This window comes from Antennarius striatus, chromosome 6 (genome assembly GCF_040054535.1).
Source record: "Antennarius striatus isolate MH-2024 chromosome 6, ASM4005453v1, whole genome shotgun sequence".
Taxonomy (NCBI): Eukaryota; Metazoa; Chordata; class Actinopteri; order Lophiiformes; family Antennariidae; genus Antennarius; species Antennarius striatus.
This window is the reverse complement of record NC_090781.1, coordinates 19576894-19603619: the sequence shown is the minus strand read 5'-3', so window position 1 is coordinate 19603619 and position 26726 is coordinate 19576894. Positions and strand designations below refer to the sequence as shown.

General features: G+C 42.6%; 1 protein-coding gene across 1 annotated transcript; it reads left to right on the top strand.

The window, feature by feature from the left end:
• The first annotated feature begins 6938 nt into the window (after positions 1-6938).
• On the top strand, positions 6939-26274 carry LOC137597098 (cilia- and flagella-associated protein 337-like). The gene is made up of 18 exons (XM_068318043.1): positions 6939-7039; positions 7185-7280; positions 7416-7724; positions 9199-9372; positions 9559-9642; positions 9741-9833; positions 9925-10096; positions 12495-12662; positions 13146-13294; positions 14398-14631; positions 15351-15515; positions 16071-16186; positions 17654-17784; positions 21989-22075; positions 22179-22286; positions 23381-23571; positions 24748-24945; positions 25795-26274. The coding sequence occupies exons 2-18, from the start codon at positions 7200-7202 to the stop codon at positions 26014-26016; spliced, it is 2682 nt and encodes an 893-aa protein (XP_068174144.1). The 5' UTR covers positions 6939-7039; positions 7185-7199; the 3' UTR covers positions 26017-26274.
• The last annotated feature ends 452 nt before the right edge of the window (positions 26275-26726 follow it).

Genomic DNA, 26726 nt, shown 5'->3' with positions numbered 1-26726 from the left:
CTCCCTGCAGCCACACTGACGCCTTGAATACATGAAGGAGTTCAGGAGGGAAACCAGGTCTGGTAGCCCAACAGCTACATGACCTCTGAATGTATGCTCACAAATTAAACGCGGTCTTGTGGTCTGTGTAATATTGTAAATTCTGTGATTGTATGACAGCAGATAGTAGATAATTTCTGCCCAGGATTAATAAAGTAAATTTATATACTTTATTAATCCCTGTAGGAAAATTATTAGTAGCACAGTATAGACCCCACTATTAGTTCTGGTGTTATGCATACAGGCCCGTAACACTCAGAGACACACAAGGGGCCTTCCTGCATTCAGTGACATCTCCCGCTGTCAGCTCACACTCAGAAGTGACCGCCAGTCTCTCACAGCGGAGGGGGGGAGCGGGGGTGGGGGAGGGGCGGCGGCAGCTCCACACCGCAGGTCAGGACAGCAGAGTCAGGGGAGGCCAGACAGAGGAGCAACAGGGAGGGACAAGGATATTCCTAAACACGGTAAAAAGTAGTGCTGTCAGGCGATTACAAAAATAATCTCATTAATACCAGGATTTGTAATTAATCTAATTAATCACATTTTAATCTCATACCTGCTAAAGGCCCCCAAATAAAGAATTTGAATTCTAGGACATTACAAAATTGTAGCGCATGACTAATCAATAGAATACACCAAGAAGAGATCACGTGTACAACATTTCAAGCATGAAAACCCTCTCTCAAAAAAATCATCCCTGCAAGAGAGGGTTAATAAAGCCCTCTCTAACAACCAACAGCTGGACATCCTGAACCCCCACATCCTTCTCGTCAGTTACCTGTCATTTTATTGAAGACGATAAAATGGTGTCCTGCCTTCTGAATTGTTTTGAGTTCAGTGACAGACACACATCTGAGAACTTAGCAGGGGAACTGCTCAGAGTGGCAAAAGAGTGGAATGTTATAAACAAAGTAGGTGGTTGTGTTATTGACAATGCAGCGAACATAACCAAAGCAGTTAAAACCCTGAAATGAACCCAGCACAATTATGAAATGTCTTGCACACACAATTAACCTGATTGTGAGAGATGCTCTGAAGGTGATGAAGCCTGCTGTGGAGAAAGTCAATAGTGGAATATTTCCACAGGAGCACAACAGCCACACACAGGCTCAAAATAACACAACGACAGATGGACATGCCTGAGCTGAAGCTCAGAGAAGATTGTGTGATAAGGTGGAACTCCACCTTTCATATGATAAAACGGATTCTGGAGTCCAAGGATGCAGTCATCTCTAACCTAGCTGTTATCAATGTACCGGTCGATCCTCCGAGCCAAGAGGAATGGGAGGTACTGCAGGAGGCATGCACTGTTCTGGAGCAATTTGAGGAGGTCGCTGTGGAGATCAGTGCAGACAGGTGCAGTATACAAATGTTGTTACATTATTATTAGTATTATTATTATTAGTAGTAGTAATTGTTGTTGCATTACTGGAATAAAAGGCTGAGTAGACATGAAATAATTTTAATACACCTGCACATAAAACAAAGCGTAATATTAACACCCATTGTTTATTCTTTTTCAGCTATGTTACAGCCTCCAAAATGTTAATCCTGCGCAGGGTTCTGCAGAGAGTGACAGCTCAGAACCAGACCAGCGGAACCACAGCATGTGAAAGAGCTAGTAGAGGCTCCCTGTGCATCCATGGACAGAAAGTTCCATAGAATGGAATATAACACTGTTCTGTCAGAAACCAACATTCTTTATCCAAGATTCAAGAAGCTGACCTTCAATGACACTAAAGCAGTTGATGAAGCTATTCAGAGAATAACTGCAGCAGCAGCAAGGTTCAACCAGCCAACTCCACTTCCAGGGGGCCAAGATGGAGCAGAGGATGAGCAAGAGGGGCCACAAGCATCTGCTGTTTGGAGATTCTTTGAAGAAAGAGCAAGTGAAGACACTACAAGAAGGAAGCCTTCAGCAGATGCAATACTGGAAGTGAGACCCTACCTTGAGGAGCCCCTTTGCCAGTTACGTGCAGATCCACTAAACTGGTGGGAAAACAAGGCTTCACTTTGCCCACACCTCACACACGTGATGACATGGAGACTGTGCATTGGTGCAACGTCATTTCCCTCCCAGAGAATTTTCTCCAAAACCAGGCAGATCATGACTGACAGAAGAAGCCGAATCAGTCCCTCAAAGCGGACACACATGGTGTTTCTGAATGCCAATCTTCACTAAACACATTATTTGGATGCTGATCTTTTTCTTTTGTTTTACATATTTTCATTTATATTTTGTTGTGTTACGAGTTTTTAAGGGATTCTGTGTTGTTTGACTGTCGATTTGTTTTATATAAAATAAGTTTTAAGTTTAAATTCATTTTAAGTGCACTGTAGAGTGAAAAAAATAAGGGCATACTTATATAATAAACATATATAAATAAAAAGTATAACGAGATTTTTACATTATTAATTCATTTGTACATAATTTTACATTATAATTTTATATTATTGGTATAATATATTGATGAAAGCAACAAAAAAAGAGCTGGAATTCCCATCACTTAAAGGGACAGTAAAGTTAATTTTAAGTGACATATATGTTATTCATCATTATGAAAAATAGAAGAACATTTTCTATATCTGTATCATCATCCGTTTGGTCAAAAAAAGCTTAAAATCTGCACTGCAGCAGCTTCCGCATTCAGTGGTCACGTGGGCATCATACGTCACTGGGGCCAAACATAGCTTAGCAGCCATAAGAAACAATGCAATCCACGTCGCGATTAACTCCAAAAATATCATGGTTACCTGCATGGTGAACGGTTGTGTCAACAGACTTGACACAACAGACGCGACTTTCGAATAAATTCACTGTGGAATGAATAACAACTAGAGTTGTTATTCATTCCACACAGTCCAATAGTAATAAATGCAGTTAGCTCAATGCTATCATAATATGTACAATCTCATTGATGGGCTAGCGCATTAGCATTTTTAGCGCGATACCTTCCCAGAAGGTATTCTAAAGAACGACAGGTCCTTGTCTTCGCGTCTTTTTGCTGTTCTGTTGACACAACTGTTCACTGCGCAGGTAATCATGATATTTTTGGAGTTAACCGCGACGTGGATTGTATTGTTTCTTATGGCCGCTAAGCTATGTTCGGCCCCAGTGACGCCCACGTGACCACTGAATGCGGAAGCTGCTGCGGTGCAGATTTTAAGCTTTTTTGACCAAACTGATGATGCTACACATTTAAAATTTATTTTTTCTTCTATTTTTCATTATGATAAATAACATATATGTCATTTAAAATTAACTTTACTGTCCTTTAATAACTTTCATTTTCTGGCGCTGGTTGTGAGCTCTTATAAGTTGACACTAGTTTAACAAGTTAAGAAAGTTTTAAATATTGAAACAGCAAAATTATAACTTCTAACCATTAATGTACCTGCAGCGTTTGTCTGTCTCCCCATGTCCCCTCTCGCGTTGCCCGACTGACTTTCTGTAACACCACTTTAGGGAGACAGATAGGCTGCGCGCGGTTCACAGATAGGCTATGCGCCTATTTACAATCAGGTCCTTTCGAAACTCCAAAAAAGATTGTCTCAGCAGATTAACCCAGGTGATGTGTCTCATGCTAATGACCCTCAATAGCATACAAAGGCTCGGTGAAACTAGCATTTCAACATTTTTGTTTATTTATCATCTATCCATCCATCTATCCATCCATTGGTCTGTGTCTGTTTCAACAATGTCTGCATTTTATATAAAACCACTGCGGAGGATTTATTATTAGACAACAGTTGTCCTGGCAACATTAACAATTATCGAGCAAATGAAGACCGGTCTGTGAAAATATTGTCTTAGATGAAACCGGTCAGTGGCGCAAAAAAGGTTGGGGACCGCTGCTCCAAAGCATAAGCAAGAGATCCATGTATTGTGGTTTTGGGGCAGCAGTTGCTCAGTGGTAAAGCAAGCGGTAGAGCGGGTCGTCCAATGTTCTGAGATGGGGGTTCAGATTCCCGCTCGTGCCCAAAAACACCCAAAGTGTGAGCTGATGGTGGGAGGTGTTAGCTCACGTCTGGAGCACTGCTGAGGTGCCTTTGAGCAAGGCGCCATCATCTTAGAAGTTGCGCATTGGATGCGCACCACGACGGAGCTGCCCGCCACTCTACCTCCCTCTCACCTGCATGCCTAAAGGCCCCTTGTGTGTGTTACAGGCCTGTACACACTATTTAGATGCATGTAACTACTAACCTGTGTGTAGAGTGGAGTCTTAATTTCCCTTTGGGGATTAATACACTTAATAAAAACTTTTTTTTTTTAAATTAAAATGAAAACCTTTTCATGAGAGTTCTAATGAAACATTCAACCAGCTATCCACCCATCTATCTATCATCTGCCCATTTATCTATAATCCATTCATCCATCCATGTATGTGTTTTAAAAATCATGATCATCATGCCCGGCAGTTAACAAAAGAAAGCGAGCCAACCTTAGCTTGTAGCTAGCTAAAAAGCTCTGAAGCACAGGCAATAGATCCATTTGAAGTTGTGGTTAAACATGTGCTGTAGAGGTTTATTGAAATATCCATCCATCAATCCATCCATCTGTCTATCATTGTCATTTAACAATCATCATCATGACCAGCAGTTAGCAATACAAGCTAATGCTAACGCTAGCTAACGTTAGTTAACATTAGCTAACATTAACATTTGCTTCAGAGTTGGATTAAACACAATGGCATAGAAAAACTATCAATGTACAAATGTCATCCATCCATTCATCCATCTTCTGTTTATCTATCATCCATCCATCTATTAATCCATCCATCCATTCATCCAATGATCATCAAGACCAGCAGTTAACAATAGAGTGCTAACACTAGCTTGTAGCTAGCTAACATAAAGCATAAACAAGAGATCCATGTATTGTGGTTAAAACATTTGCATGAGCGTTCTATTGAAATGTCCATCCATCTTTCCACCCATCCATCTCTACATTTCTACTGAAATATCCATCCATCTGTTTATTTTTATGTCATTTAACTATCATCATTATGACCAGCAGTTAGCAATAAAAGGTAATACTAATGTTAGCTATTTCTAGCTAACGCTAACGCTAGCTAACGCTAACGCTAGCTAACGCTATTTAACGCTAACGCTAGCGCTAGCTAACGCTCGTTAGCTAGCGTTAGCATTAATGTTGGCGTTAGCTACCGTTAGCATTAGCTAACATTATCTAACATTAACATTTGCTGTAGAGTTGGATTAAACACAATGGCATTGAAAAAATATGTCCATATATGCAGCTCAGCAGCACTTCCTGCTTTTCCTGCTCTTGCAGGAAGTTGGGATACACACTTCCTGGAGTGTGTGTGCGATGCAGTACCATTTCCTACCACCAGGGTGAAAATGCACACACACCTGTACCCAACTTTTGCTACCTTATGGGACATGTCAAAAAAAAGGCAGGGGGCATATCAGGAGTGTCCCCTGAGCCTTTTGCAATGAAAAACCTTGTGGGGCCCACCATTTTGGGGTGCGTAAGGTCTTTGGGCCCCACAACGTTGGTCTAATCCAGGTCTGAAATCACCCTAAGGTAATATAAGTTAGTTCACACACACACACACACACACACACACACACACACACACACACACACACACACACACACACACACAGTCATTGTGGACATACACAACACAACTGTTTTTGACCACTTGGTTGCCAGGAAACTTTGCTCCAGTGTTTGAGGGTAAGGGCTAATAAAAGAAAAGAAATCTGTGTGTGTGTGTGTGTGTGTGTGTGTGTGTGTGTGTGTGTGTGTGGCCTGTACTCCTGTCTGGGCTTCTGGGGGCAGTTAGTTACCTCTCTCTGGGGGGTATGTGCTGGGCCAGGGCTGTTAGCGTTGATTGCCTCTCAGACATCGCTGGCTCAGACATCAGTGTGTGTGTGTGTGTGTGTGTGTGTGTGTGTGTGTTTGGGTGAGGGGGGGGGGTGCCACCGGTGCCCAACGATCAACTTGAAATATAGGACGCTTAAAAAGCGGTGTTTCAACTCAGCGTGAGGGACTCTGGGGTGCGTGATTCCGTAGCGCCCCCCCACCCCCCACCCCCCAACTCCACTGTGGACCGAGGGGAGGAACTTGACCATCGTGGTAAGTTTGAATGTTCCCTTAGAAACTGTTCAGCTCTCCTGATTAGAAACCCTGGGTGTGTGGGCGCCACACGCTGGATGGATGCGGTGCGTCATTACGCGCCTCCGGCCCGGTTCTGATCCGGGTTGTTTGGAAAGTTCAGCGGCAGCCGATGATGCTCTGTTTGCAGAGGATGCTCTGTAGGAATCCATCGAAGACTGACGACAAGCAACCCTTGAAGTTACTTGTATTCTTCTGTTGAAGAAGAAAATGAAGAGCTTCGTCGTCCTCCACTTCGCTTTTCAGGCGGAGTTGATAAAACGCTCAGAAGGTGTTCCATCATCTCACTTTCCTCTCTTGGATCTCAGGCTAATTAAATGAGTGAAACATTTAATTCTCACTATTTAACAGTCTTCGTGTCTGATGCTGAGTACAGGTCAATGCCACTGTCATGTTTCCTTTTTCATTTATTTACCGTAAATTTAATCTCTGACCTTCTTATCTTATGTCTGTTGTTTTTCTGTTTGGCTCTGACTTTTTGATTTACTCCTAAAACACATTAAAACATTTTTTTTTCATTTCTCTAAAATTTAATTGCACAAGTTTTTCTTCTCTTCTCTTCTCTTCTCTTCTCTTCTCTTCTCTTCTCTTCTCTTCTCTTCTCTTCTCTTCTCCATTTGTCTCCTTTTCTTTTCCATCCTATCCCATCCTAACATGCATATCCTATTCTGCCCCCAACCCCACTCCCCCATTTGGGGGGCGGAGGATGCTCTGTTGAAAATGTAAGACCTTTGCAGACCTTCAACACAGATGTGTTTGGATGAAATGAGGCGAGCCAACAAAGGACGTCTGCTGCTGTGCGTTTGTGTTATGATCATGATGACATGACGACCCGCTGTGAAAAACATACAGAAGGTGACTGAGGGATTAGCGGAGCTGGAAACATCTTGTTTAGTCATTACCCAGCAATGCAGAGAATCTATTAAGTCTTCCATACAGACTGGCATACACGCGCTTTACCTTCCTGACCTTGTCTGATATGCTGTTGATTGATTGACAGGTCTGAGCTGTAACCATGGGAACGAGGATAGAGGTGGCGCAGCTTGAGAGCAGGTTGAACACCGAGGATTATAGAAAGCTACAGGGCCTCTTCCTGGTAAGTGTTTACCTTCTTTTGTGGGTTTATTTTTAGTCTTGCATAATTTGTACCTCGTCTGTCTGTTTAGCAGCGTTGTGTACATCTCCAGCTCTCATCAGGGAGACGCTGAACCGTTTATTGATTTCAATGCAGGTCCCCTCAGGTGCGTCCCGCTCCTTGTCCAGAATTGAATTCGTCCATCTGGCTCAGTCAGCAGTCGGTTGTGGCTCCAAGGAGGATTATGGCCTCTTATTTGACAGCGTGGTCGTCACCCAGGAGAACCGTGGTCTCCTCCTGGACGTGGACGCTGTGAAGGAAGAAGGTCGCATCGACTGGGGAGGCCTGTGCTCTTTTCTTCTGCTAGAACTTTCTGATAAAGTGAAGAACTACAAAAGCAGCAGCGTGCCATGCTGGAAGCTGCCGCGCACTTTGACCTGTCCGCATCGAGACCCGGTTCAAAAGGTAGAAGGCTTAGAACCTTCTAAACATGTGATCTCTGGCAGGATGTTATCTGAAATACATTTGGTTATTAGGCGACGGGAGGATTCAATAGTCTGCTGAGTGGGTGGAATCCTGTTATTAAACATCGTGCGAGGAAAGGTTTGAAAGTGTTAGGGCCTCGCTCATCAAAATGGCACACCTCTTTTGAGATAAATGGCTCTGGACTCCTATAAGTTTAACATCTATCAATTAATATGTAAATGAAGCGGGCCTTGACTAAAGTGCCTGCTGCTGTGGTTAAAGCGATGGGTCACCACTTTAATGTTTCACTCCTGTGAATGTCAAAGTGTCAGTGTTGTGCAAGTTGTTTCACAAATAGCTGGAAGGTTTCAACCCATTTAGCTTGGATCGGTTTTTAAAAACACAGACAGACGCGTGGATGACTCTCATTTCCTTTGAAGACATTGTCAAATAGAGTGATGCTAATTAGCGGCATAGAACACGTGATAATACACATGAAGCTACACTTGTAGACGCCAACATTATCATCACAAATTCAAACACGAGACAAGGGGTTTAGCAAGTTTTGCTTGCAAATTCCTTTTGGTTTTAGCTGCTACTTCAGTGTTTCGGTTCAGTTTCCTTCCCTAAAGCGCCGATAAACCTGCTGTACTGCTGCTTAAAGTTTCAAAATAACAGTCGTCCATTGTTTTTGCACTTATTGTGATCGTGATGACATGACGATCCGTTGTGAAAAAGTTATATAAGGTTACTAAGGGATTACCGGAGCTGGGGACATCCTGTTTGTTCGTTACCTAGCAATGCAGGGTATCTATTTCTTGAGTTTTCAACACCGACTTGTAGACGTGTGCTTTCCCTTCTTGACCTCTGGAGTTATTCTTAAGATAATGGATAAATTACTAATTATGATATCTCCCAATCTGAAAGGTCCTACTGTACAAAGCCTCCAGTTGACTGTAAAAGTGACCCAATCTTCAGTAATTGACAGTACAGCTCGGCTCTGACCTCCATTCTCTTAGTATTAATAAACCTTTCTTTCATTAAAGATATTTGGTGTCCCCTTCTCATCAGCTCCAGTCTCTCCCTTCAGCTCTTGTTTTTTTTATTTTTTATCCTGTACTGTGGCCAATGAAATGCCATCATTTATTAATCCTCTTTGTTTAATTGGTTTCAACGTAGGAGAACGTGCCCAGCTCACTTGGACTTCCAAAAGGAGGACGATTTAGTTTAATGGTGTTATTCTGGTGTAGCTTTATGGCTAAAGATTAGCAAGGAAGGGAGGGAAATACTTAAGATGAATTATTTAAAGATTTATCTTAGAGGCTTTAGCTTCCATTTTCCTAATTAACTTCTGATTAAAATGTTACCAACAGCATGAGGAAAAGTGTAAAAGGCCTTCGGAGGCTGTCTGCTGCTTTGCCGGATCTATTTATTAAATGTTGTTGTTGTTTTTAAAGTCCTTTGGTTTCCTCAGGTGCTGCACCTGCAGACTTCAGGTCAGTACCTGACTGTCAGTAAAGGCGGAACTGTGGGGCTTCGGGACGGAGGAGACATGTCCCTTCTGAACGCTCATCGACTGCAGAACAGCATGGTGGCGCCCGATCACCTGTGGGTCACCGACGTGGTGCTGCTGCACAATGTGCACAAGGTGACTTTGATGATTTGGGAAAACACACAATGTGTCAGGCAGACAGACGTGTCTGAAGTTTCAGCAAATAGTGATGAACAGATTTGTTGAACAACGCATATATCACATTAATGAGATACATTATTTTTCATCTGGAGATGTCTTGTTTTCGAATAAACTAATTTGCACTGATTTCTTTATTCTCAGATCGCTGTGTCTTTCACAAGTAAGGAGGTGTGTTTTTATGAGATCCTGTCTAAACAAGATTCCAGCTGCAAGTACAAGATCCAGGTAACGGTTGCAGCCGTGACTGATACCACATCTGTCCAGGATTTTTGAGTATTAAGAGTGGATGAAATTGAGGATGCATGTTTGTTCTTGATCTGTAGGGTTTGAAGTTCACCCCTTGGTGTTTGGACTACTGGGTGGATCTGGCTAACGTGGACCAGGCCGTTCTCACCATTGGTGACATTGGAGGACAGGTGATTAACGAAAGCAAAGGGATATTAGAAAGTCATCCAGGCATTAGTCATTTCCTTCATGTCTGCATACCATGTGTGTGTCTGATCCCAGGTCAGCGCTTTGCATTTTACGTCGGCTAATATTTCTCTGTTTGAGAGGCTCAATCTGAGGACGGACTCAGACTCGGCAGACATCGTCCTGTGGGATGAACTGGTCAAAGGGAAGCATCACTGCTGTTACACTGTAATGTACCAGGCACACACACCTGCGTGGGTGAGGAAAGGTAGGACAAGCAACCACACACACACACACACACACACACACACACACACACATACGCACAGGCACATGCACACACACAAACTTGGGACATTAGCAGCCAGTCTGGGTACACATCTAATGTTTCATATTGTTTGTAAATGAAGAGGTGGAGATGACAGGTAGTAGTGGAGCTACTAAAAGACTCGTGGACATAAGCGGGTGAAATGACCTTCTTTTGGCTGGTGGGCCGGGCTAAGAAGGAAGCTGGTTGCAGAGCTTCTGCTTCCTCAGAAAGAGCCTGATGAAGTTGTGTCAGGATCTGATCAATATGCCTCCCCAGGTGCCCGTCCCTGCAGATTTTATTGAGAGTTCCGATCGGGAGGAGAACACAGGGTTGACCCTGAACCTGCAGGAGGGATTGGATATCTCATCTAGCCTGTGAGCACTGCACGCTCCACTAGGATGGGTGGAGAGAAAGACAGGTGGAATACCCTGTCTAGAAACATGACCCCAGAAAGTGGAAGACAATGGATGGAATTGATCTCATCACCTCAGTGAACAATGGACCACTTACTGGCTATGTTGAACGGCGTGTTATAAAATCTGCGTTGTAGTCGACAGGGGCAGAAGACGAAAAACAAACTGGTGTCAGACAAACCTGATGATGGCATATACACACACACACCGAGTACTGAGATGCCCACCCGGATGTCTCTGACTCGGTGTGTGTACATGAAGTCATGAAGTCAAGGACTTCGGGTCTGGACCTCTGGGGCTCTTCACTTAAACTCAGCAGCAGAAACAGAGTTTGCTTTGTTGTATCCCGGTTGCATCATTCTAGTGGCGGCTCGCTGAAGAGCCATCGGGCTGTTTGATAATGATTCAGCAGAGGTGGCGCTCTGAGACTGGCTGTGTGGGGAGATCCTGATATTGGAATAAAGTACATATGAATAAGCACAACAAATGGGAAAACTAAATAAAAAAAAATGAAGGGAAATAAAAGAAGCAGTGCCAAAACATTAAAGCAGTGGTTAATGGAAGTTTTAGAGCTGTGTGTGTGTGTGTGTGTGTGTGTGTGTGAGAGAGAGAGAGAGAGAGAGACAAGAGAGGATGCATATGAGGGCTTTTTGTGTGTGCAGATGTGTGTGTGTGTTTCTTTAGAGAGTCTGAGAAAGGGAAGGAGGGAGGTGGAGCGACTATATGTGTGTTTGCATACCTCCAGGGAGCTGGTGAATTTCTTTTGAAGTTGCCCCCCCTGCAGTATGAGTGGGCTGTGTACCATTAGACAAGGCTGGTTATCCAGACCTAAAAACCTTCAGGCTCACGTGCCACCAGAGAGGAGGAGGAGGAGGAAGAGGAGGAGGAGGAGGTGGTGGGAAAGAAGTGCATTGAGAGGAAATTAGGAGGAAATTGGGATGGACACGGCGCTGAAAGGACAAGGATCAGTAGGAAGTGTGTCTGTGAGAGAGGAATGCATAATCACGTCTCCAAAGTGCTGTTATCAAAGACATGAAAAAGATGAAGGGATGAAGTTATCGTCCAAATCATGCAGGGATTTGTCGCAGAACAAAATAGGTTTAAAAAACGACGCCTGCTGTTTCACCAAATGAAAAGCTCATGGCAGTAAGTGTGACATTAGGACCACTTACACAACCGTTGGGTCCCCAGGACTATATCAGGATGTAACTTCATGATTTATATGATCCATCATTAATCAGCCAACAAAATATGAAAACAGTCTGATGTTTAATTCATAGGAGGGAAGAAGATAAAAATCAATATGAAATGTAATCAAACGTTGCTAATTTGGCTCAGCTACGCAGCTGACCTTACACCCATGGCTCTCAGATGTCACCTCAAGGCCGGCGCTTATTTTGTGCAGCATTTAAAAAGCCAAGCTACCATTAATAGAGACGTTCTGCGTCCAATTTAGCCGTTCTCAATAAGATGTAATTGAGATCGATGGTAATACAAGATTTATTACATTTTCTACCAGGACTAAAAGTGGCCTGGTTCCACGCTGAGGGCCTTCAGATCGGTCAATAGTGGTCAATATTCTGGCAGTGAAAGAACTTTGGCATCAACAGGGTAGACTATCTCATTTGAAAGAGATGAAATAGAAGTAATACTGCATCATCATCAAAACATGTTGATGCAATGCTGCTCTGCATGAGATTTTCCTGAGTTAAAACTAATTTATTGTCTCTGCTGGTGAACCTCTGCTGAAGTTTTGCCTGCTTGGAAGCTTTCATTTGTGAACGGTTAACTTCAAGGTGAAAGGAAACAAAAATTCAAAATTTAAGAAATGTAATATTTTTGATTCCTTTAGTTTTAAAATGACAACAGTATTAGTTTGTATTTTATATTCTATATATTCTATATGTTATATATATTATATTTTATGTTATTTCCCGCTGCAGTCCATTATCTCGGCCCGCTGGAAGCCTTCGTGTCCTGCAGCACCAGGCCGGAGAGCAGCCTGGTGATTGGCTGGAAGGAAAAGGGCAGCAGAAGCCTCCGAGTCACATCATTCGTGACAAAGAGCGGCGTTTGGGACATGGACCATCACCGTGGACTCAACCTCATAGGTGGGGGGAAGTGGGAGTGGGGGGGGGGGGGTAATGTGTTTGGAGGCCACATGACTGACATAAGATGTTTGGACGTGTCAGCAGTCTCTTGACTTTTACCTGGTCCCAGTAGGATTCCTCCATTCCTGTAAATGGTTTGGTTAGAAAGTAGTAATGTTCACTTTTTTGACAACACTATCATAATATATATAGTATGGTACCTTCGAACCTTGAATTTTTAAATTCAATTTGTGAAAGTGCTGAAACAGTTTTATTTGAACATACATGTCCTATAAAATAAATCATTACATACATTTGTTTGGTTTTGCGTAGTCCAGTTATCTCTTTTTCAAATGGAACCAAATGTTTAGAGATATTTCTAAAGGCCGCATGCCTCACTTGAGTGTTAAGTTGCTTGAGATGGGGACCAAAAACTGTATGGTCGCCCATAATTAATAGCGGTTAGCGCCTGTGGTGATTTGGGACGTTCTGGGTTGGTTGCAGCCACAGCCGGTGTGGATCATCAGGTCTTGCTGTGGAGCCCTTATGTCACCTCGGAGCCCGTCTGCGTGCTCAGTGGCCACACGAGCCCCGTCACTGCCGTTCGCTTCATGCAGACCAAGCAGCAGCTCGTCAGCTACTCCAAAGATAAGGTAAAGTGTGTGTCTATATGTGTGTTTGTGTGTATGTGTGCTGCAGCACAGGAAAAGACAAAGCCATGGCAAAGAGTCCCATCATTATGATATTGATAGCTACACCTGATATAATTACTGCAGAGGAAGGAAACTGTGCTGCAGATGATTTGTAGCCTGTTTCATGTCATAAGAGCTGACATTTTTGTTAAAATTAGGATCACATGCCCCTTAAAGTCTCCTTCATTTGGACGCAGAGAGGATGTTGATGCCCGAGCCGCCTTTCCTCTCCCCGTTGCTGCGCTTGCGCATGTTCCTCTTCTGTTTCGATTTGCTGAAGATAATGAATAGCTTAGAAGTGATTTATGTTCCATCTGGCTCCTGCTAAAAAAAAACACCATCTGCATTTGCAAGACCCTCTGAAGCCCCACCTCAATTTCTTCTGCAAGGATTTTTGAAGCAGCAGCCATCTTGTCGCCATGGTTTATGTTCTGCATCAGGATTTCTGATTAAGTATCTCTAGAACAGCTGATAGAGTAACAACTGTTCCTGGAGGGGATTGCATTTATCCTGCTATTCCAGTATTGTCTTGATGATAAATCAATTTTTGAGAAGTTTTTTTTAAATATAATGCAAGCCAGTGATGACTTACAAGTAACTTAATCCAACATGATTAGAATATAACAATAATTAAACTTCAATCTCCTTCATTTGTCGTTTTAGTAGAGGGCGTACCTCTGCCAAGGTCCGACCACATTGTTTCACACAAAAACCACTAAATGGACCTCCGTGCATCTCGGTGGGAGGGTTGGGTATGTGATGAGGAAGAAATCAATCAATTGGGAGTGGATTCAAATAAAGATAATTGTTTTTCCAGCATTTTTTAACATTGTGGGATAAAGCTGTTTTCTCAATTTGTGTTTGTTATGCATAGACAGGAAATATTTTTTTGTAGAAGGGTTTGGATTGGTTACCGACGTGGAAACAAACCAGATATTCATCACATTTGTAGCACATAGATAAGTATTTGTTCATAATCTGATTATGTCACATTGATTGCTTGTAAATCCATCCTGTTCATACAAACTCTCTCCCTACATACATGACGCTCACTCATCGTCCAGGTTCTGTGTTTGTGGGACGTGTCGAGTCAGCTGTGTGTTCACCGTCTGGCCGGAGTCTTCCCAAAAACGCAGGAGGACGCTCGCACCCTTCTCTTCCTCCACGAGAAGCGTCAACTCCTCCTGCTTTCCTTCAACAGCCTGCTTATCCTGCTGGAGACGGCAAAGGAGGAGAAGAGGACGAGCAGCCACGAACACCCGGTCACCTGTGTGCTGTATAATAGTCTGTTCAGACAGGTAGGAGCTGGAAACGGCTCCCAGAGGCCTTTGAGTTCGTTTCATATTTAGTCTGAGAACCAGATCACTCGTCTACTGCAATCAACGGTTCCTTTTTTGCTTCCGCCTTAATGTTGTTTAAATGCATATATGTCTTCATAAAATAGTAGACTGTGTTCTATAATGAATAAATGTGCTGATGTCATTAAATGTTTAACGGCTATTTCAATTTCTGTGGGTTTATAATTCCCCAGTTAGAGAGAGTTTGATTTTATTCTCTCATGAAATAGTCAAACTCCAGAGACATTTGATCGGTTCTACCTCTTTAAAAAACTTATCTGTCGTTATATTTTATCATCATTATACATGATTTAGTGTTTTCGTCCCACTCTTTGACAGATTAACGCAGCTGGCATTACTTTTCAACACTACACAAATAATAAAATAGCTAATGCATCCAGTATAGTCATCTCTCATCTTGAAAAGTGCATCCAGTCTTGAATTTTTCCTCCTGCCGTTATTCCCCGTTGGCAGCAACATTAGTTACGTACTTCCCTGGGTGGTGGCTTAGCCCTGAAATAAAGTGTAACGAAGCGTGGAGAATGGTTTGGCTATGTGAGCATCATTAAAGAATACATCAGTGGAAGCCGCCTCTCTGGCAGCGTTTAAAGGATCAAACTCTTTTTTTGATGATTAATATCTCTCTCTCTCTCTCTCTCTCTCTTTCCTTCTCTCTGGAGGTAGTCAGCAGCGACTCGGCCTCCTCTGTGATCTGCTGGCTCGCTGACACGGGCCAAAAGGTCAAGCAGTTTCGCCGTTGCCACGGCAACGCCGAGATCTCCACCATGGCTCTGGACGGTACTCAGACGCGGCTGTTTACCGGCGGCGCCGATGGAGAGGTTAAAGTAGGTGGACAGAAATAGTCACACACATAGAAACACACGTAGGCATCTGGGAAGAGGTTGCACTTATTTTGTTCAGGAAAAAATGGATTGAGTCCTTAAAAGTTAGTGGTCTTACTAAGTGTCGGGCCGGTTAGTGAGACCACTCTACATTTCTATAGACTCATTTTCCTCAACATCCAAAGCTGAACTGAAGAAGCCTCTTGGATGAGAGACGAAACGTCTTCAAGAACTTTCTTAACGTCCAGTGGATCGACTTAAACAGCTTTGGATAACCATGACCTGGATGACTGAGAACCTACACCGACATTGTCCTCAACACTGAGCCTGTGTTGTGGTCGTCACGGCAATTAAGATGTCAGATTTTTACTTTTTAATTCCATCACTAACCATCGGCCAAAGCTTTACTCTGAAATGCAACAACAAGGACCTGAACCGCACCACCATCATGTGATCTGGGTCAGGCAGTGTGTGGACTGACCTGAGCTGTCGCGTTCAATGCGTTATCATGTCAGTGTGTGACATCATGACGAGGGTCTTCTGTGTCATCCACTGCAGGTGTGGGACTTCAATGGCCGCTGTCTCCACAGAATGAATGCTGGTTTGGGTCGGGCGGTGGGGATCTCACAGGTCCTACTGCTGAAGAGGAGCATACTGGTGATGGGCTGGGAAAGGTATGGTAGACCTGTGCAACACACACAACATTTATGTTTAGAGGTTTTGCAATAACAAGAATAAATGACTCAGAATTCCAGAGAGAAGCTACTTCTAGTCGTCCCCGTTTAAATTTTTTTTGAACTGTCAGAAGATGTTTCTCAAATTAGGGAAATAAAATTATGTGAATAATATTTTTGGACAGTTTTTAAGTTATGCCTCTGGAAACCCTCATCTCAGACAAACCCCATTCATAGAATGAGCCTAAAGTTCACTTGTAATCAGGGCAGTCAAAAAAAACCAAAACAGAATGAAAGATGAAGGCCCATCATAACTGAGGGCAAGAGGCAGCACTTGGTGATTGTGTGCAGAACGCTTGTGTATGTGTGTGTCTCTGTCCTCTCCTGCATCCCATTCCTGTCAAAGAGCAAACTATAACAAGACCTCAGACTTCTTTATGCGTGTTTCTTTGTAAACCATTGTCGTACCCAGCTCTTCATTTTCATTATCGTTTCACACCCAGTGAGCTGAACTCAGTGTCCCACCATCAAGTTATACTCTTTCTCTTCCTCATCAACACACACACACACACACACACACACACACACACACACACACACACACACACACACACACACACACACACACACACACACACACACACACACACACACACACACACACACACACACACACACCGAGGCTTTACACAGACGACAGATCGGCAGCAGTAAATAAAAACACTGCTGTTATGACTTTCATCGCTTATTTAATTTCCTGTTTCCTCACATCCACCTATGCCACAGTTTAATCCAAATAATGCTGGCGTCGCACTGCATTTGATTCAAAGCCCCGCCGCCTTCTGCTGCTCATATTATCTCATGCGAGTTGAAATATCCACATCCCAATGATAAACGGATCCCTCAGTGTGAGACCACCGTGCATTATTTTTTCATTTCATCTTGAGTGCATGCACAACAATAAAAAAAAAAAAAAAAGCAACAGAAGTCTTGTGTTGACATCAAGCAAATGATTAAAGAAGTCCTCATCACAGATGGGATGTGTGCCCCGGTGTAAAGGAAGAGCTTCCGTTTTCATTACAAACCCTGTCTTGGTGAATCCTTTGCATACAAACTAAAATTTATACTGTAATTTTAAAAATTATTCAAAAACAGAATGACAAAAGAAAATATACTGATGGCAAAGACAGCCGCTGCTGAAATATGAGATCGGGATCAAATTTAACACCAAAGCTTCTAAAACTATTTCTACAATTGTCATTAATATTACTATTATTACTGTTACTGCCATCTGCTCCTTTTAATACTACTACAAACATTACTTCTGTTAACATAACAACCACAGTGATATGCTATTTCCAACTGTGTTTTATGATGACTATTATGTAATTACTATGTAGTCACACAATACTATTACTGCTGCTCTTGTAAACTAACGTCCACTTCTCTGCTTTCTTATCTCTGCAGAAACTTAACAGTTTTCCGTCTGCACTCGTTCTCTCAGTCTTTTGTGGAACCATCGGAGTGGAAGGGAGGAGTCCAGCATCGTGGCGATATTCTCTGTGCCGCTTTTCATCCTCTGCAGACTCTGGTCACAGGTGTGTGTGTGTGTGTGTGTGTGTGTGTTGTCTGTGTGCACACTTGTGTGCATATATAATAAATGACACTGTCATGAGTGAAATGAAGAATGAGGGCTCATGTAGAGGAGAAGAGAGATGGAAAGATAGACCAAGAAATGATGATGAATGTTAAGAAGCTCTAAAACTAAGTAAATAAATAAATAAGTTGCAGCAGTTATCTGCTGATTAAAGTAAATGATCCTGCTATCAAAGGCCTCGTGCACCACAAATCCTGCTGCTGGAAATAGCTCTGTGTTTATGGCCGTCAGTTGCACATGTGTAGGCAAAGAGAGATTTAGCATATTTCAGAGTCCACCATCAAAAGAACAGTGAGAGGAGGTGCAATAAAGGAGCAACAGTCTGGAACAAGCCGTGTTGAAGCAGCTTCACACTGATGACAATGTGTGTCTGTCGGAAGTGTGAGGGGATGTCAGAATTTTGAGCCACGTGCTCAGGTTCAAGTTTTTAAACGCATGACGACCAGGATTGACCAAACATTGTGCTGCATGAATTATCATTCAATGAAAGACACCAGAATTCTTTAGATGTGACAAAATTGTATGTTGAAACACCAACAAGGCACCTTCAGCTCTTCTGCCTGGTGGATTAAACTAGCAAACCTTCAAGTTGGCTTCCATCAAAATTGCAAAAATACTGCAAGCAATTTTGTCCAGTATGCTCTTCAAGCTGTGAAGCTGTATCATTTTATATTTATGTTGATGGTTCTGTTGTCAGTTAACCAGAATCTGTAAGCGGAGTGCAGACCGAAGCTTTGTCGCCGTCTCTGGACCTCTGAGACCCCGGAGATAAGTATAGACTAGAGCGATAAAATGAGTGATGGAGGGGGATGGGTAGATAAGAGTGGGGGCTGTCAAAGCAGTGGGAGAAATGGTTTGGAAGGAAACGAATAGCTGGAGCTTGAACAAAAGCACAATTCAGGAGCGAATCTGCGAACATGAAAACTTCATCAGAGTTCACGTCCCCACTTTCTGTCGGGGGGGGGGGGGGGTGTCTGGCTCCTCTCAGGTCCAGTTTTAGCTTACTGCATTTCTTATCATCGCTCTCCCACCACACACACACACACACACACACACACACACACACACACACACACACACACACACACACACACACACACACACACACACACACACACACACACACACACACACAGAGCCCCCCTCGTTGCGCATCCCACCTCCAATTTAATCCGAATACCCAATTTAAATTGTTTATTAACACTCTCCCAGTAGCAGGGAGGGCAATGGAGACAGTACCTTCTATCTTTTGTGTGTGTGTGTGTGTGTGTGTGTGTGTGTGTGTGTGTGTGTGTGTGTGTGTGTGTGTGTGTGTGTGTGTGTGTGTGTGTGTGTGTGTGTGTGTGTCTTACGCCCGCAGGAGTAGGGAGAGAATGAAAAGATGTTTGTTGGTTTGTTTTAAGGTGGGCTTATTTCCATAATTCTCTGAAGTGCGATGGTTGCCAAATCGCTGAATGCTCTTCTTAATAGTTGATGCATGACACAGACAAAACAAAAGCCTTGATTGAACATTGGCCAGCACAGCATTTGTGTTTCACTTTCACTCAGCCGGTTCAATTGGTTAACAGTACCGGCGTCTCTCGAGATTTTGGCAGTTTGTCTGATGAATGCAAATGATCCACCTCACGAAGGGTGTTTTATGTTTTACTCCGCCTGACAATAATGGCGTTGGCACAGTGTTTTAAAAAAGTTTTTTAACCAGCATGTCCTTCATGAGTTCTTCATGCGAGTGAAATGTGTGATCGGTCAGGTTTTGGACTGTTTGAGGTGAATCCGGATTGATTAATGCGACAAAAAAAGGTGGAACTCATTCCAAACTTTAATATCTCTTTTGAGCAAATGTGAAACCAGGATGAAACAAAACATTTCCAAAGGTGGATGCTAGCTGTTACTGTCATTTTCTACGTGTACTAGTTTAGGAAATTCTGGCTGTCCTAAATCCGTCGAGCACAAAGGCTTCGTCTTGAAGCCGTGATGCATTAATTTCTGTTGGCAGCTTACTTCTTCAGGGCTGCAGTGAGTGGCGCTGTTTCATGTCGAAGCGTGCACATTGCCAAGTTTTGTGTCGGTGCTGCCAAGTACAAGCACGTTGGTATCGTGGCCACGAGTTTTTAAAAGTCAATGTAAAGTTTTGTTTTGGACACACACATTGCTCGGGACTCTGTATGTGTGTTTGCAAATGCACGTCTTGTTTGGGTCTTGAATCAAATTGCAGGATGAACTTTTGGCTGACGTGGAGTCAGGGCCTCCTCATTCGTATTCAAAGTCTTTGCTGTGTTCTGCATGGCTTCTTTCAATACGCACACGCACGCACGCACGCACACACACACACACACACACACACACACACACACACACACACACACACACACACACACACACACACACACACATACAAATACAGACTCACACAGACAGGGGTCCTGCACCTCCTGCAGTCACAAACTCCCCCTTTTCCTTTTTCCTCGGATCCCTTAATCCTCCATGGATGAACACCTTCCAAGCGACCAAGGACCGCCTCATCTGAACTTTGATGGATGTCCAAAATGGAATAGGAAAGCACAGAAATCAGAAACTTGAGCGACAGCACTGCTCTCCTCTTTTATTTATACATACTGTATATTTCAGTTTGTGACAAGCCAGTGAGTGAAAGGGAAAATCCTCCAATTTTAAACATCACCCTGTGGCAGGGGTCTTCTGGAATTGAACAGCATGCCTGACAAGAAATTCCATATATCCTTTTGGGGCTGAGGAAACTGATAAATGTCCTCAAATGATGTCACTCAAGTCAATGTCAGTTGGGGCTGAAGATTACAAAGTTTGAAAATAAAAAGGTTGTGAGCTATCGCTTGTGTGTAGACCCCTGCTTGCATTACCGCCGATCAAACTGCAGTTTATAGTCTTGCTGGGGGGGGGGGGTGTTGTGACACAGGTTCTGGCAGTGGAGATATGTTTAATATAAAAAGGAGTCCTCCAGTGGTGCTGAATGAAACATTCCCTCTTGACTCGGGTGCTGTTCCATTTGCATCGATCAAAATTGGTGCTTTTAGTTAAACAGGTTTGATTCTAGTACAAGCAGAGGGTTTTCCACCTTAAAGCTAAATTCCAATTTCTATTTTTTAACCCTAACCTTTCCAGTGGTTGAAAGCTTTATCTACGGGCTGGGATGCCGGTCACATCACTCACCCCACACTAATTTATGAGCAGATTTCTTAACTGCTAGAAACTGGATCACCGCCTTTTTTTTTACGCTGCCTGTTTGCAAAGTTTTCTGGGATTCTCCACCACCATCTCCTTTCTGTCTGTGTGAGTCGCATATGAAAACACTTTGAGGGTTGTCTGGAGGGCTGGATGACCACTAACCCTCCAAACCCCACAGAAATTAGATGCACTTCCCAACATGAAGGGGTAAGGCTAAAGGGTATGGCGTAGGAGGAGATGGGATTGGGCCTAAATTTGGACTGACTCAAGGTTTCTACCTGGTAAAAGCCAGTTTGTCTCCCTGTCAACCTTTGCGTTCTGCTGTTTTTCTCACCCTCTCTCTCTCTCTCTCTCTCTCTCTCTCTCTCTCTCTCTCTCTCTCTCTCTCTCTCTCTCTCTCTCTCTCTCTCTCTCTCTCTCTCTCTCTCTCTCTCTCTCTCTCTCTCTCTCTCTCTCTCTCACACACACACACACACACACACACACACACACACATGCGCACACGCCTGATATAAGTCACTTGAAATACATGAGCTGGCCGCGGGCTGCATGAATAATGCAGGTGATCCACACATTCATAAACTTTATACTATACCTCACATAGCTTTCACATACACACCCCCTAGAGCCAACACACTCTTCACACACATCTCATTAAGTCCAGCTATTCAACTGTTGAGTCACCTGATGAGATTTCTCCTTTATGATGAAGACACACACACCTATATATATATATTTAAAATGTAGATAATCCATAAAGCACTTTCTCCTGAGGTGAATCCTGAGCTGATGGAAGCTGGGCTTTATCACCACGGAAGTAGTTTGAGTGTCTGGCTCAGCAGAGGAAAGTCAAAGTGTGTGTTGATTTAAGGTTCAGGCTGATTCAAATATGCAGAAAATGAAGAGCAATGCAGATTCATACACTTTACATGTGATTGGTGCAGGAAGCTACGATGGAGAGATTATAGTGTGGAACAACAGCACAGAGAAAGCTCTGAGGAAACTGCAGCTACATGCTGAACAGAGAAAAGGCAAGAAGTGTCTTTACTTCACAGAATAAATACACTTTTTTTTTTTTTTACTATGGCAAAGAGGATCTGTCTGTGACTAGGTTTTTTTGGTATATCACCTTAGGTTTACCTGATTGCCAACGTCACATCAACGACAAAGAGGACTTTGATAACTCCTTGGCCATCTCTCAATTGTTCTTTATACCGGGACGTACGTCAGCGACCGCAGCAGGTTTGTATGATGAAATGAGTGTGATTATTTGAAAAAACGTGATGTGTAATAATGCATAATTTGAGAAAGTGTTATTGCTACATAGGTTCAGGAGCTATGTAAGAAAAATCAAGTCATCCCAACATTTTTTGCTTTTTGTTTCCAGACCAAAGTCTTCCTCTTTGAACATGTAGTATATTCTACCACCAGTATATACATGCTGTATATACAGCATGAACATTGTGTTGTTTTGAGCGATGCTGTTTGAAGAGTTACAGTTGATACAAAATGTGAAGTAACTTCTTTTAAACATTTCTATGGTCTTTCTTTTAATGCCATATAGAGTTCTGTAAAACACCGAGGTGCACTCTTGCACATGATCTGTACTCTGTTTCTACAATACAAAGACAGGAAGGATTCCTGTATCTTGTGCCAAGCTGTTGTACAGTAGTTCCAGATCAATGATCATCTGGCTTGATTTAGCAAGTTCTCAATATTTTGCTGCATCATTGCAGAAAGTCTAAAGTTTACTTTTCTTGCTTTCCTTATTGTAACTATCTGTTTATTTCACTTGGGGGTACATTTTTCAGTGTCACGTCTACTTCTAGTTGTAGCTCTTTAGCTGCTTTAGTGAATACAAAACCACAATAATTTCAGTGTTGTAACTTCATCAGTCAAAACAAATCAAATGAATACAATTCTTGAATGAATTATTTATGTATTTATTTCTATTTTTTTTTTTTTTTTTTGCTGATGATAGCTTCAAAGTAAATGTAATTAACGAAGGACACAGTGTGCAGGAATATTTTTCCCATTTTTTTCTAGGATTCATTTTTTACTTTACCCCCCCCCCCCCCGGTTAAAAACAAGGAGAAGTTGGAGCCTAACAGGTGAGGTGTGTACAACACCATTTCTGATCTTTATTTTTTACGTCTCAGATTGAAATTTACTGAGGCAACAATAATGACCCCTTTTTAAAATAACATTTTATACCCTGAATTTAACCTTCATTAACTTTCTGAATAAACCCAGACCAAAGGCATGTACCAGTGTTCCTTTCAAATGGTACAGACCAACTCTGTTGGCTCACAATCTGGTCTCTTCCTTTCTAACAGGTGGTGCAGACCTGGTGTCCTGTGGAGACTCAGGTGTGGTCAGACTCTGGAACACGACCCACAGCTGTCTGGTGGGACAGTTTGCGGCTCACAGCAGAGATTTGGGTTCTATCGTCATGACGGTCAGCCCCTGTGGAAAATATCTCATCACGGCTGATAGAGAGGGGACAATCAAGACTTGGGACATACTGGTACTTGATTTACACGCGTGCTGCAGAATTGCTATCAGCTGCAATGGACTATAAAGAAACATTTAAAAAAATAGACCAGAAATAGAGTCATGGACACCTATGAGCACAAAGTCAGAGTATGTTATATAGATGTAGATCATGAAGAAGAGAAGCAGAAGAGTTTCACGGAGATCTTTGACTTTTTGACTCCTGTATGAAGCCTAAGGTCACACCATCGGTGTGACGCGTAGCTGCATCGCTGTCACGCCTATAATTGCGGTAGAAGAACACCCTCTTGGGTATTATTTCCACAATACTCACAGCTCAGCTTTCCATCACAGTTTACGTGATAGGATGAATTCAGATGGGTGTGTGTCATTTGGCTCCCAGTTTAATTTATGGAGATTTATGTATATACGTAGCAGAGTTGAAGAAGTTGGACAAGCTCAGTGCTCGGGTAGAAATTCTGTCCCTTGAGTTCGGAGCGACAATTTTGAATCGGCTGGATTTCTAACATGATTGCACAGTATGGAGTGTTTCGCTGTCAGATGCAGGGCTTTAGAGTTCCTTGTAAGATCTCAATCTAACATGATGTGGTAAATAGTTGTTCAAGTGTTCATGTTTATTTTTATTTATTTATTCTTCCTTTTGTCACAAAGGTCCCGATGAGATAAAAGACCTCTTCTTCCATGAGCTGCAAATGTTAGCATCTTAAGCTGGCTAGAGTATCACAGCAGTAACACCAAAATTTTGCACTTCCAAGGCTGAGAGGAACATCTTTAACTGATATTCCTCTATTTTATGGTGTGTGAACTCCAGAAATTAGTTGTAATTCTCTGTTTCTTGGATCATAATGAAAAAATACAAAGATTCAAAAATAAATTGAATATTGGCTATGCTTGTTTTTCTTTAGCTGGCTAACATGTTGGATGTAGCCATAAATTGATTAATCTATCAGCAGTGTGACATGAGACACAACTTTTGCTATTTGTATGAAATTAATTAATGTTTTTCTGCCAGTGTTGCTTTTGTGAACTGATTTACGTGTCGAGAGAGAATGGACGACATAGAGTGGGAGGAGCTTAGATGTTTATTATTATTATTATTATTATTATTAATAATAATAATATATCAATGCATATTTTTGTTTTTCCTACAAAAAAGTTTTTTTCACTACTTTGCTTCTCTACTCTTCAGCATTACTGCCTTGATCCAGATGACAGAAGAACAACAGCACCTCCAGAACTACTGCGTCGCTTCCGCCCACACCTCGATCGTGTGACTCACCTGGAGATGTGTGTCCACGGCGATGACCTCCTCCTGCTCTCAGCATCATCAGACTGCAGTGTGGCACTTAGCTACCTGCCCGGAGAGACAGTCGGTCTGTTCGGACAGGTACACAAGCACACACTTACACGGGTCATTGAATTTGCTCGGCGGGGGCTTTGATTGCATAACATAAACTGCTTGTTTGAAATAAACTCTTTTTTAATGGTGGATGTATTGTTAGGTCTCATGCTGTCAAGGTAACAGCCTCAGATCCTCCCGGTTCAAATGCACAGTAGCGCAAGCTGCTTCTGATAAAGCAAACCTCCCACTCTGCAGCGGCCTGGTGGGTGGTGGTAGCCCGTTGACTGAATGGATGTGAAACCCAGCATTGCGCTATGGTTGGGTATGTGTGTGTGTTTGTGTCAAAGACCTATATTATGTTAGCCCCGGGCAGTGTCTGCTGAGCAATGTCTCATTCCATTTTGCCTCAGGCGCCCACACACCCCAGTATATCTCACCCCAAAGCAGACCAGATTGAAGGCAAACATCCATGTAAACCTGTGTAATAGACTGTATGTGTCATATCATACATCCTACATACAGTTCATATAGTACTACATGTTACATGACAACAAGACAGATAAAGAGGGTTTTTTTTAGCGGAGTTAAGCCCCATTTTTGTTCAATGAGATGCTGTTGGACTCATGCGATGTCTGTGTCATGGTGGTCAGAGGTGAATTTTGCAAAGACATCAATTTTCAGCCTGTTAGGATTTTTAAAGGAACCACGTTAATGACGAACCTTCTTTTGAGTAAGGGTGCAACTCACAGGTAGAGTATCACATTACATCTTGATGAGATTTCTGCAGGTGCACCATTCTGCATTCCCAAGAAGTAAAGTTTTGCAGTAGTAATATTGGAGAGTCAAAGACTTTCCAATCCCAAATATTCATGCCATTTGTCGCCTTGGCTTTAGGAGGAGCAATGGGGTTTGGAAAGACCTGGACTGCTACACCCTCAGCTGGATCCAGGGCACAGCCTGGGAGCCTCGAAGAGCCTTAAAGGACGAGAAGAGGCCATGCAGGGAGAAAAGAGCTCTCCTCCACCTTCAAAAGAGACATCCTCTGATGAAGGAACCAACACTTCTGCAGAGGGTGGACAGCTGGAGATGAAAGATGACAGAGTGGGACTGGATTGAGCATGACTGAACCTTTATCTATGCTATGAGTTGGGTCTGGGTACAACGTACTTAGAACAGGGTGGATTCTCCTTTTGAGAAACCCTCCAGCTCCTCTCAGTTCAGAATTTAAGGTTAGTTTCCCTTCATTGAGCTTCTGTCTTTCACACTTGCCTGATCTGCATCCTCTCTCTGCTAGCTCTTCTAGCTAACAGACTTCAGGTGAGACTAATATGATGTACATGAAGTCGTAGGTGTGTGAGGTAGATTTTCAGGTGATCTTGGTGTTAATGCATGATAACTGAACTTGGAAATTCTATAATAAACTACGACTCCAGTTGTCTCTGAGTGTATAGAATTTATGTAACTAATTGTATTGATCTTGTATCTACATCTGTAAAGTTACTCATCCAGGAGTGGGGGGCAGGAGAGACCAGGTCAATGTCTAACGATCTACCAGGATACAATATTAAAAGTAAGAATTATTGTATTTTTATGTGAGCTCTCTCTGCTATCCCTGCAATGGGCTTTGATTTTGCAAACAGACAACAACACACACATAAGATCTGTGATAAATGCTAATATCAGCATTCTAACACACTCATAATGACGATGCTATAATGCTGCTGTTAAGTAGGTATAATGTTTAGCGGAAGTACTAATTCACTAATTTGGATAATTCACATGAAGAAAAGCTTGAATATCATCTGAAACCAGTTACAGATTGACTA

Excerpts from the sequence above, each read along its gene's own strand:
- LOC137597098 (XM_068318043.1), top strand. The coding sequence starts at position 7,200 with ATGGGAACGAGGATAGAGGTGGCGCAGCTTGAGAGCAGGTTGAACACC. Across the intron at positions 17,785-21,988 it reads TCTGCAGACTCTGGTCACAG|GAAGCTACGATGGAGAGATT; the intron begins GTGTGTGTGTGT and ends TGATTGGTGCAG. Across the intron at positions 22,287-23,380 it reads TACGTCAGCGACCGCAGCAG|GTGGTGCAGACCTGGTGTCC; the intron begins GTTTGTATGATG and ends CCTTTCTAACAG.